Source organism: Oryx dammah, unplaced genomic scaffold, assembly GCF_014754425.2.
Source record: "Oryx dammah isolate SB20612 unplaced genomic scaffold, SCBI_Odam_1.1 HiC_scaffold_6, whole genome shotgun sequence".
NCBI lineage: Eukaryota > Metazoa > Chordata > Mammalia > Artiodactyla > Bovidae > Oryx > Oryx dammah.
This window is the reverse complement of record NW_024070190.1, coordinates 17570378-17583108: the sequence shown is the minus strand read 5'-3', so window position 1 is coordinate 17583108 and position 12731 is coordinate 17570378. Positions and strand designations below refer to the sequence as shown.

The 12731-nt window shown below is 39.0% G+C and overlaps 1 protein-coding gene across 4 annotated transcripts in view; it reads left to right on the top strand.

The window, feature by feature from the left end:
* The window catches only part of MAPK8 (mitogen-activated protein kinase 8), a 97304-nt gene that overhangs the window by 54387 nt on the left and 30186 nt on the right, over positions 1–12731 (top strand). For all 4 annotated transcript variants that reach the window (XM_040242566.1, XM_040242568.1, XM_040242567.1 and 1 more), the window contains exon 2: positions 9935–10105. In XM_040242566.1, coding sequence (XP_040098500.1) covers positions 9984–10105 — 122 coding nt within the window. In that variant the 5' untranslated portion in view covers positions 9935–9983. The remainder of the gene's footprint in view (positions 1–9934; positions 10106–12731) is intronic.

Sequence of the window (12731 nt, the reverse complement as noted above, 5' to 3'; positions counted from 1 at the left end):
ACCTATGGAAACCTTATTTTTGACAAAGGAGGCAAAAATATACAATGGGGTACAGACAGCCTCTTCAGTAAATGTTGCTGGGAAAACTGGACAGCTATATGTAAAAGAATGAAATCAGAACACTTCCTAACATCATACACTAAGATATGCTGAAAATGGATTAAAGACCTAAATGTAAGACCAGAAACTATAAAACTCTTAAAGGAAACCATAGGCAGAACACTCGATGACATAAATCACAGCAAGATCCTCTGAGACCCATGGAAATAAAAACCACAGTGAGCAAGTGGGACCTGATCAAACTTACAGACTTTTGCACAGCAAAGGAAACTGTAAGTCTGGTGAAAAGAAAACCCTCAGAATGGGAGAAAACAATAGCAAATGAAACTGACAGAGGAGTAATTTCCAAAATATACAAGCAGCTCATACAGCTCAATGCTAGAAAAACAAACAGCCCAATCAAAAAGTGGGAAAAAGACCTGAACAGACATTTCTCCAAAGAAGACATACAGATGGCGCACAAACATGAAAAGATGCTGAACGTGGCTCATTATTAGAGAAATGCAAATCAAAACTACCATGAGATATCACCTCACACCAGTCAGAATGGCCGTCATCAAAAAGTCTACAAACAGTAAATGCCAGAGAGGGTGTGGAGAAAAGGGAACGCTCTTACACTGTTGGTGGGAATGTAAATTGATACAGCCACTATGGAAGACGGTATGGAGGTTCCTTAGAAACTAGGAATAAGACCACCATACACCCAGCAATCCCACTCCTAGCCATATACCCTGAGGAAACCAAAGTTGAAAAACACGCATGTATCCCATGGCTCATTGCTGCACCATTCGCAATAGCCAGAACAGGGAAGCACCCTAGATGCTCATTGATAGATGAATGGATAACGAAGTTGTGGTACATACACACAATGGAATATTGCTCAGCCATAAAAGGGAGGCATTCGAATCAGTTCTGATGAGGTGGGTGTGCCTAGAACCTATTCTACAGAGTAAAGTGAGTCAGAAAGAGAAAGACAAATACTGTATTCTAACACACATATACGGAATCTAGAAAAATGGTAGTGAAGAGTTTATTTACAGAGCAGCAATGGAGAAACAGAGAATAGACTTATGTATACGGGGAGAGGGGAGGAGAGGGTGAGATGCATGGAAACAGTAACATGGAAACTTACATTACCATATGTAAAACAGATAGCCAACCGGAATTTGCTGGGTGGCTCAGGAAACTCAGACAGTGGCTCTGTATCAACCTAGAGGGGTGGGATGGGGAGGGAGATGGGAGGGAGCTTCAAAAGGAACCAGACATATGTATACCTATGGCTGATTCATATTGAGGTCTGACAAAACAACAAAATTCTGTAAAGCTATTATCCTTCAGTAAAAAAAATAAATTTAAAAAAGTGATATAAAATGTAAGTTTATTAAACTTAATAGGATTTTTGAAACATTGGCTTTGGTGTTAGGCCAGGAAGTCTCTTATTATACTCTGAAAGTAGTCAGACTTCATTAGTTAGACCTGATATCACTAACATGCATAGGGCTGTCATATGAAAGGCTATTATGTACTTGCTGAGAAAGCAGTGCTGAGCAATTCCTTAGCATAGATGGATACTGTAGATTGTGGTTCTGCCACCTTGGCCATAACTGATAAGCCCAGGGCAGACCTTTGACCTAAGGCTAGTGGTCTGTGAAATAGCCTGGTATGAAAACTGCACAAAAAGCAATAATGGGGATTCAGCTAATCAATCACATGCCTCTTTTTTTCCTGTAAGTTACTACTTGAGAGGAAGAGAATGACGGGCAATTTGTAATGGGAACTTCCAGTTTGTTCATTCACCTACTTGAATGATCAGTATTTGCCAGTTACTATTCTAGGCTCTAATGATTTAATCATAAACAGACAATGTTTATGCTTTCTTGAAACTCATGTTTGAGGGGACAGATAAGTAGCATCTAATAGATGTCAGTAGTGGTAAGTGCTTTGAAGAAAAAATGAAACAGGCTGAGGAAGAGGGTATGATTAGAAGGTGCTAGTTTAGATAGGCTAATCATGTAAGACAGGGTTCCCCAGGCGATGCTTGTGGTAAAGAGCCTGCCTGCCAGTGCAGAAGACCTGAGAGATGTGGGCTCAGTCCCTGGGTTGGGAAGATCCCCTGGAGTAAGAAGTGGCAACCCACTCCAGTACTCTTGTTTGGAAAATTCCATGGACAGAAGAGCCTTGTGGGCTACAGTCCATGGGGCCGCAGAGAGTCAGACACGAATGAGTGACTCAGCACACACACAGTCATGTAGGCATTTCTGAGAAGCTGATGTTTGAGCAGAGTCAGATGAAGAGAGAAAAGGCAGCATGCAGCTGCCATGAGAAGCCAAGAGTTACACAGAAGAAACCTTCAGAGTAGAATGAGACGTTACATTAGTCAAGGTTCTCCAGAGAAACAGAACCTGAATGATGGGTGAGTGGCTGGATAGAGATAGGAAGGGAGGAAGAGAGAGAGAATGTGAACGGATGCTGACAAGTTCCAAGGTCTAAGTTGGCATGCTGGAGACCCAGGAAAGCTGATGTAATACTTCAGGTCTAAAGGCCAAATGCCTAGAAGAGCTGATGATGTAAGTTCTAGCCTGTAGGTCAGCAGGCCCGAGACTCAGAAAGAATCAATATTTCAGTTCTGGGCTGAAAGCATGAAAAAAACGATATCCCATCCTGAAGACAGTTAAGCAGGAGGAATTCCCTTCTACTTGCAGTATGATAAACTTTTTTGTTTTTATTCAGGCCTTCTGCAGACTGGACGTGACCTGCCAACATTAAGGAGAGCAGTTTGCTTTACTCAGTCTGTTGACTTAAATGTTAAAGTCAGCCAGACACCCTCACAGAAGAATCACCTAGAGTAATGTTTCACAAGTGTCTGTGTACCTTGTGGCCTAGTCAGAGTTAACATGACTTTGACATGCAGCGTTAACCATCACTGTTGGCATCTGTTGGTAGGCATAAAAACAAGATGAGTAAAGATGGATAGGCTCCACTTCAACCCCAGAGACTTATCGTCAGGATTATGAGATGATTAGAGCTGTCTTGAATTCTGAACTTCCTTGCATTGCCTGAATTATTTCCCTTTGCCTGTGAGCCTAGCTTTATGGCTGTTTGAACTCACTCTTTTTTCCCGAAGTACTTTTTATAAAACTACTAAGTTTAACTTGTTTGCCTCTACATTCAGGCTCACCAGACCAACCATTTCATGGGTGAACCGGCCTGATAGCAGTTGAGTCCTGTTTGTTGTATAGACATTACAGAAGTAAACCTTCGGTCATAAAAACCTAATTCAGTCTTTCCCCCCGCCCCCGGCCACTTATGAAGGAAAACAGTGATAAAGATAAACAGAACACTTTAATTCGTTACTTTAAAAAGGTTCATGTTCTTGGTTAACATTTTTAGCAGTTATTAACTTTTACCTCTTTTGAAGAGCTGACATGTTTTGTAAATCTGAAGGTGTAGGAGACACAGTCCTTACCCTTAGAAAGACCACACAGTCTGGTAGTAAAATCTGCGTATCCAAGTATACAGCAAGGTGGTTTTGATGAGAAATTAGATTCAAGCTGAAAAAGGCCTCTGAATATTATTTTTAAACTAGTCTTTGGTAGGTAGAAGGCTTCCCTGGTGGCTCAGATGGTAAAACATCTGCCTGCAATGCGGGAGACCTGGGTTCAGTCCCTGGGTCTGGAAGATCCCCTGGAGAAGGAAATGGCACCCCACTCCAGTACTGTTGCCTGGAAAACCCCATGGACGGAGGAACCTGGTAGGCTACAGTCCATGGGGTCACAAAGAGCTGGACATGACTGAGTGACTTTCTCTCTCTGCAGATATAATTTACATAGAACTAAAAAAAAAGAGGTGAAAAATATTTCCCCCAAAAAGAAAGGGAGATGAGTAAATCAGAGCATGAGGGTATGGGAGGGATAATTCAGCCACGTTGACGTGAGTGTAGTGTTCTTGCAGAGGACTGTTTTGAAAGCTGAAGCTGGAATTCATTATGTCTGCAACATTCTGTTGCATGTGAATCACTTTTAGCCTAAGTTGCTCATCTATTAAATGGCACAATAAATGCCTGTCTTTTCTCTCTTTCCTGAGCCACGTAAGCTGCTGTTGCTGCTGCTGAGTCACTTCAGTCGTGTCCGACTCTGTGCGACCCCATAGACGGCAGCCCAGCAGGCTCACCCGTCCCTGGGATTCTCCAGGCAAGAGGACTGGAGTGGGGTACCATTGCCTTCTCCATGAGCCACGTAAGCAGGCACATCTAAATTCTCTACCTATACTTTTGTGGTTTTTAATCCACAAAGAGTCCTTTTTGAGTAGGGGAGTGGGTTATCAGACTCCGTATCATTGCCTCCTAACACTCTTCCTATTTCAGCTTCATCATGGAGAGAACAGTATGCCAAACGCATCCTCTCTAAGTCTCACCGGTATCCTTAAAACCCTTACCTGGGAGACTGCTCCTTCTGTCTCAGTCCTCTGAAGGAGTTTTCTGGCGGCACTGCTACTTTCGTATCTTCATCTGTATGGCCACACATATGCTTTGGATCCCATTTCTTGCTATGTTTTCAGAGAGATTATTCTAACTGAAACGTTAGTTTTCTTTTTCACTCTCCTCGTCTCACCCTTCCCATCTTTTGCAGTCCTTTCTGTTAACAGATAAATATGTTCAGGTTGTCTTTGTATTATATACGTTATGCATGCTATGTTGTAGAATGTTATATATTGTATCTAATCTGATCATCCTTTCTTGACCATATATCATTCTCCATCAATTTCCTCTCATCTTCTTTGCTAAAGTTCTCTAAAGAAATAGTCACCCCCACTTCTAAAATGGTGTTCTTTAATTCTCACCTGCGCTCATTCCAGTCTAGCTTCCGCTCCCGTCGCTCTGCTTACTGGACGTCTCTGCAGCGTTCAGCACTTTGGGCCACTCTGTTCTCTGACACACTCTTCCTCTGGCTTCTTCAGTGTGTTCTCCTCCTTGTCTCTCTGTCTCTGGCTACACCTTCGCTGGTTCTTTATTGGCTTAGCCCTCTCTAATGGCTCATTAAACTGTGGTATCCACAAAGCTGACTCAAGCCTTTCTTGCTACAACATCCTCTTGAGTAACACCATTCTTTCTCATTGCTTTAATAACAGTGCCAACTCTTAAATTTGTATCTTTCACCCAGACGTCTCCTTGAGGTTTAGTGCTGTATCTAGCTAACAAGTGGATATCTCCGTTTGGACGCCTCAGGGATCTGTCTCAGTCTCAACATGCTTAAGATTCAGCATGTTCATAACTTCCCCTCTTCCTTTGCATCTTCAGCACCAAGACTCGCTTAGTTTGGACTCAGTATATATAGTGTACGGATGAAGGACTCAAACCCTCACTCAGACAGCACACACCCCTCACTCCACTGCTTACTGCCTTTGTAACCACGGGGAACCTTTTTAAAAAGACTCAGCTTCACCATCTGTAAAATGAAAAAAACAATAGGGCCTGTATTAATGTAATGCAACATCAGACAGAAGGAGTGTGTGGGACTTCCAGATAAGATGTGGCAACAGGGACTGAATTTACTCTCTAGCCATTAGCAGTTATTAATAGAAACCTTCATAGGACTGCTGTGAGGGTAAAAGAGTATTTATTAAACACCTGAAATAGGGCATAGCATAAAGTAAGCTCTATATAAAGTTTTGCTTTTTTATAATTAAATATAGATATGATGGTAAAAAATTGGGGAATGAAGCTATAAAGTGCTGCTTTAAAGGTAAATTAAGTTCATTAAGTGTGTATAGTATAAAAAGCAGTCCTCAAATCATTACTCTTAAGCTTCTGTTTAAAGAAACTAAAGAATAACAGTAATGCCAAAACAAAAAGAGGAGTAAAGGCAAAAGCAGAAACCAAAGAAATAGAAAAGTACAAAATAAAATCAGAAATTAAAATCTGGCTTTTTAAAAAGGTCGATAATAGTGATAAAATTCTAGCCAGTTCAGTTCAGTCACTCGTGTCCAGCACTTTGCAACCCCATGGACTGCAGCACGCCAGGCGTCCCTGTTCATCATCAACTCCTGAGGTTTACCCAAACTCGTGTCCATTGAGTCGGTAATGCCATCCAACCATCTCATCCTCTGTCATCCCCTTCGCCTCCTGCCCTCAATCTTTCCCAGCATCAGGGTCTTTTCAAATGAGTCATCTCTTCGTATCAGGTGGCCAAAGTATTGGAGTTTCAGCTTCAACATCAGTCCTTCCAATGAACACTCAGGACTGATTTTCTTTAGGATGGACTGGTTGGATCTCCTTGCAGTCCAAGGGACTCTCATGAGTCTTCTCCAATATCACAGTTCAAAAGCATCAATTCTTCAGCACTCAGCTTTCTTTATAGTCCAACTCTCTCATCCATACATGACTACTAGATGGACCTTTGTTGGCAAAGTAATGTCTCTGCTTTTTAATATGCTGTCTAGGTTGGTCGTAACTTTCCTTCCAAGGAGTAACCGTCTTTTAATTTCATGGCTGCAGTCACCATCTGCAGTGATTTTGGAGCCCAGAAAAATAAAGTCAGCCACTGTTTCCACTGTTTCCCCGTCTATTTGCCATGAAGTGATGGGACTGGATGCCATGATCTTAGTTTGTTGAGCTTTAAGCCAACTTTTTCATTCTCCACTTTCACTTTCATCAAGAGGCTTTTTAGTTCCTCTTCACTTTCTGCCATAAGGGTGGTGTCATCTGCATATCTGAGGTTATTGATATTTCTCCCAGCAGTCTTGATTCCAGCTTGTGCTTCTTCCAGCCCAGCGTTTCTCATGATGTACTCTGCATATAAGTGAAGTAAGCAGGGTGACAATATACAGCCTTGACGTACTCCTTTTCCTATTTGGAACCAGTCTGTTGTTCCATGTCCAGTTCTAACTGTTGCTTCCTGACATGAATGCAAGTTTCTCAAGAGGCAAGAGAGGTGGTCTGGTATTCCCATCTCTTTCAGAATTTTCCATGGTTTATTGTGATCCACACAGTCTAAGGCTTTGGCATAGTCAATAAAGCAGAAATAGATGTTTTTCTGGAACTCTCTTGCTTTTTCCATGATCCAGCGGACGCTGGTAATTTGATTTCTGGTTCCTCTGCCTTTTCTAAAACCAGCTTGAACATCTGGAAGTTCACAGTTCACGTATTGTTGAATCCTGGCTTGGAGAATTTTGAGCATTACTTTGCTAGTGTGTGAGATGAGAGTGCAGTAGTTTGAGCATTCTTTGGCATTGCCTTTCTTTGGGATTGGAATGAAAACTGACCTTTTGTAGTCCTATGGCCACTGCTGAGTTTAGCAAGCGTCTGTTAATTTCATGGCTGCAGTCACCATTTGCAGTGATTTTGGAGCCCAAGAAATTAACTTCTGTCAGTGTTTCCATTGTTTCTCCATCTATTTGCCATGATGTGATAAGACTGAATCAGTAGTTATTAAAAAAAAAGGGGGGGATAACACTTTGACCAAGTAAGATTCGTTACGGGAATGTAAGTTTGGTTTAACATTTGAAAATCAGTTAGTAATTCACTGTATGAACCTACTAAGTAAGAAAGAGAAGCTATGATTATTAGAATAGATGGAGGAAAATCATTTGACAAAATCGAATGTTCTTTAGTGACAAAAACTCAGTCATCTAGGACTTGGAAGGGAGCTTTCTCAGCCTGTTAAAGGGCATCTAGTAAAATCCAATAATTTGTGTCACACTTCACATCACATTCAGTGATATAAGACTGAATGCTTTTCCCCCAATAGGGAATGGGGGACTGATGTTCGCTCATACCACTTCTTTTCAGGATTATAGTCATTGTAGTGAGGAAAGAAAAGGAAGTCAAAGCCATCCCAACTGGAAATGAAGAAACGGAACTGCTTGTTTATGTAGAACAAAAAGAGGCTACTAAGTAAGTAACAAGTGAACTTAGTATGCAGTTATTATACAAATAAATTGTATTTCTTTGTACTAGCAATGAACAACTGAAATTTAAGAATAAAAACATTGCAATAGCATCTAAAAGTTGTTAATACTGTGGAGAAGTTGAACAGAATTTTGCAAGATCTGTATATTGGAAACTATAAAATGTTGCTGAGGGAACTTAAAGAAGAACCAAATGAATGAATATCATGAATATGGATCAGAAAACGGAAATGAATATCAGAAAACGCAAAATTGTTATAGTATCATTTCTCACCAAATTGATGTTTGTTACTCAGTGCAGTCCCAGTCAGTATTTCCACAGGCTTTTTTGCAGAAATTGACACATTTAGGGTCTTTCAACTTAGACAGAGTTAATGAGACTTTTGGTTTCAGACAGTATTTTCTGGAGTATTACATGACTAGTTTAGTTACTGATTTTGGAGATGTTCCTCTGGGCTTCTCTTTTATCTAATTAGTTTCTTTCCCTTCTCAATTGCTTTCAATTAATTTATTTCTCCTTTAAAGCCTATACTGTTTGTCCTTTTTGTTTAACTTTTAACACCACATACCTAAAACTTGTTAATTTTATTCCTTTCATTTGTATTCAGTAGCTCAATAGTTTTCTTCTTCCAGCTCTTGCTCCCTCGCCTCTAACAGTGTAACATCCAAGTAGCAGCTGGTCAAGGCCCTCTCTTGACCTCTCTGTACTTTAACTTTCTGGTGGTTTCTATCCTACTCTTAAGAACTAAGCTATTAGTATCCAGTTCTTGAACCCCTATGTGATCTGGCCCCAGGGTACATCATAGTGCCTGACACATAGTAAGCATTTAATACACTTCAAATTAAATCTTTGCATTGCAAGTCTTATCGGAATTTGGTTGGTTGTTGTTTCTGTTGTTAGCATTGTCTTAAGACCATGCACAAAAGAAGTTCTTTAGATGTCATTGGTTTCTCAGTTTATCCTGGGATACGGAAAGTAGGTTGGAACTGTACGGCATGCATTTTAAGGCTCATTTTGTTTTGTTTTATCTTTTGTCTGCGGTTCATGCCATGTAGTTTCCTAGTTCCCTGGCCAGGGATCAAACCTGCACCCCTGCATTGAAAGCACAGAGTCTCAACCATTGGACTACCAGGGACGTCCCTTGCATGCATTTTAGAATAGGCTAGTTTTGTCTAGTAAGGATAGATTATAAGGTTTGTCAGTAACCAGTACTCAAATGGGTAGAAAAAGCCTGCTTTGGCTTTAATCAGACAAATGGTTAAAAAAAAAAGACTATGATCAGAACTTAGGTTATGCGTTAGGCGACCCAAGCAATTTAAAATAGTACTGTTTTGTTTCATATCTCAGTATACTAAATGCTTCTCTCACTTATATTTTCTTATTTTTAAAATAATTTTTCCTTATCTCTTTTTTTAATCTTACATTTTCTATCCTAATTCTCAGTTTTCAGCCATTACAGCCTCAGCATAGACGTGCACCCAGATGTCGCTGTTGGGCGTCGGGAGCTGTTACAGTGACAGCCGAGTGCTGCTCCGTGTTTGTTAGTTTGTTTGGTGGGAGTGATGTGTGATAACTAGCCTGTCAATTTGTTGTTCCTTCCACATATACTTAGTGAGATGGTGGATTGTTTTCAAATGAAAGTTTATCAGTTACAAAAATTAAGATATAATTTTGTCTATAATCAACACATGAAAAGGACTAGTTTAAAATTTTAAACTCTAAGTGACCTTAAAAGCATGTTTAGTTATAATACTTGCTTTTTTTGTTTTTGTCTTTTTTAAACTATCAGTTATTTCTTACATGTAACAGATGCTAACTAGGCTCTGTGGTATTTTTTCTTTCTAACTGTGATTTGTAATGAAGCAGCTCTTTTAACAGGATCTAGCAATCTGTGAACAGAGTAATGACTTGAATTTTAAGATTAAGCAAATTCATTTTGTTAACATCACATTTTGTTCCATTTTGCAGCTTTGTGGTGAATTTTTGGATGAAGCCATTAAATTAATTGCTTGCCACCATGAGCAGAAGCAAGCGTGACAGCAATTTTTATAGTGTAGAGATTGGAGATTCTACATTCACAGTCCTGAAACGGTATCAGAATTTAAAACCTATAGGTTCAGGAGCCCAAGGAATAGTATGGTAAGTTTTTACTTCCAAAAGTTAGGCAAAAAAATCATTAACTGCTTTGTTTTCTCCTCTCATAAATTCCATGGTAAATGTTTAGTTTGCCTCAAAAAATTAAATTAAAACTGTAAAATTAAAGCTGTAATAATAAGTTGTTTTCTTCTGACATTAAGGCTTTTTATTATTATTCAGAAAACATAAGTTTGTAAATCAGCTCTGTCATCTGTAAGTGTAAATTATGATTAAATACTTGGTCTTAAGCCACATAGAGACAAATATCTATATCAGGAAAGAATAAGTGGCATGCTTATTAATTCTGTGTCTATTCCCATAACTAAGTGTTCAGTAAGAAGCTTCACTTAATCATCACTTTTACACTGTAATGAAATTCTGGAATTTCATAAATCTTATTTTACACTGGGGAATAAAGTCAGCTAATGTCTCACTGTATGTGTTTCAAATCTATATGTATCTTTAAAATTGATTTACAGGCTAATTTCTACAAAAGACCTAGGCTTTATAGATCATTATAATTCCTAATAAACTGAAAATCAAAACGCTCTTTGGGACAGTTCTGTTCATGATTTTAGGTCACTAAATTAGCATAATAAGCTAGTGTTGGGGAGTCTAAGCCTCACTCAAGCATAATTATATCTGTATTACCTCTTCTTGGACCAGATTTGTTTTTGAATCTGTTAAAAATCCTAAGTGTTTACAATCCTGCAGTTCTCCCAGGTTCAAGGAAAAACTCTTGCAAACAGCCCTTGCGTATGTCCAGAAAGAGACATATATAGCACTGTTCTTTGCAATACCATTTATAATAGCAAAAATTGGTAATAGCATCAAATCTATCAGTAGGAGAATAGAAATGCAGTGAAATGCTGTATACCATTTAAAATGAACTGGAGCTATATGCATCCACAAGGATAATCAGAAATGTAATGTTTAAAAGCAAGATGGAGAATAAACATATATATGTAGTTTAGAATAGATAAAGCAATATCATGTATAATTTATGAATGCAAAGATGTAAAAACATTCATAAACACCAAACTCAGAGTAGTACTTACCTCTGAGAATAAGGGAGAGGGAAGGGGCTTTACCTATAATAATATATTTCTTTGAAAAAACTTCAGTGAAATAATGGTGAAATATTAGAATCAATAAATTTGTGTAATGGGAACAGTAACACCACCAACTTTTAACAGGCATGAATCTGAGTAAATTCCGGGAGATAGTGGAGGATAGAGGAGCCTGGTGTACTGCAGTCCATGGGTCCACAAAGAGTCAGACACCATCTAGTGACTGAACAGCAACAGTAAAAACATCTGTTCTCTTTTCTGTATTCTTCATTTATGGGCTGTGATTTACACTGCCACAAAGTACACAAGCTGGGTCATTTCATAGAGCACTATTGCCTGACTGGTTATCATTTTAACTAATCACATTTAACCAACCACAAGTTAAATTTGAAGAAAATAATGTAATTATCAATATTGTAAAGAATTTTGAAAGCAAACTCTTGATTCAGATTCTAACTCTTTGATTTATTAACTTTGTGACGCATGGCAAATTTACTCTTCTATAGCCTATTTTCCCATCTAATATATGCATGGTTGTTGTGAGGAATATATTATTTATAAAATGGTTAATGGTATTTGAAAAACATAGTTTCTGTACTGTTGAGTCGTGCCCCAAGGCCACAGGTGCAAGCCTTGCAGCAAGGCCACAGAAGCAGGACCCAGGACCAGGGTCATCTCCAAAGATAATCGAGCCCCTTTGTAACTGTTGCCAAAAGCCCCCTGATCATCACTAACAAGCTTCCTGACTCCAAATTAGGCAAAGATGCCCACTCCAGTAAACACCTATAGCGCCCCAGCCAATCACCTAAAGACAGCCTACCTACAGGGATTTTCTGTATCTTGAGGCTGTGAAAATGGGCTGTTGGCTCAGGAGAACTGTTGACTCTCCCTAGTCTGTTAGGAGATCAGTCCACTGCGCTCACAGTGCCCATATTATCTCTGCTCTTTGTTCTTAATAAACTCACTCCCTTCCAAAATGCTCTGTGTTTGGAAATTCTTTTCCAACCTGCGCTTGGACTGCCTCAACGGTACCTTCACTTAATCCTCAGGTAAGTGCTTTTTTGAAATTTGTGTACCAGAATTTTTTAAAAATTGCTTTGGAAAGTAACACCGGTCCTAAGGAATAAATGCCTTCAAATTTTTGATTATTCCTTCCAAAACATTACTATGAAATAGACAAATAATAACTTTTTAAAGTCACTGTTGTATTAGTGTCAGAATCAACTGAAGAACTTAATTTTTTTGGAAAGACATTATTTTGGGCCCCAGTTTTAGATAGTAAGATTCATTGGGTCTGGATTGGGGCCTCTGAATACCCAGGTGTTTCTAATTTGTGCATGTTTGAGAATCAATAATTAGAACTCTAATTTCCTTAGATACAAAATAGTTCAATGAGATACTTGAAATTTTCAATTTTAGAGTTTGAAATATTACTTTGATACACTAGATAAGAAGTTAATAGGAATGAAGTTAATGGTTAAAAATAAAACATGCTTTATCTGAAACAATCAAAACTTCTAAACATTTGGTTGACCTCTGATTTTTTTGTTTTGCTTTTT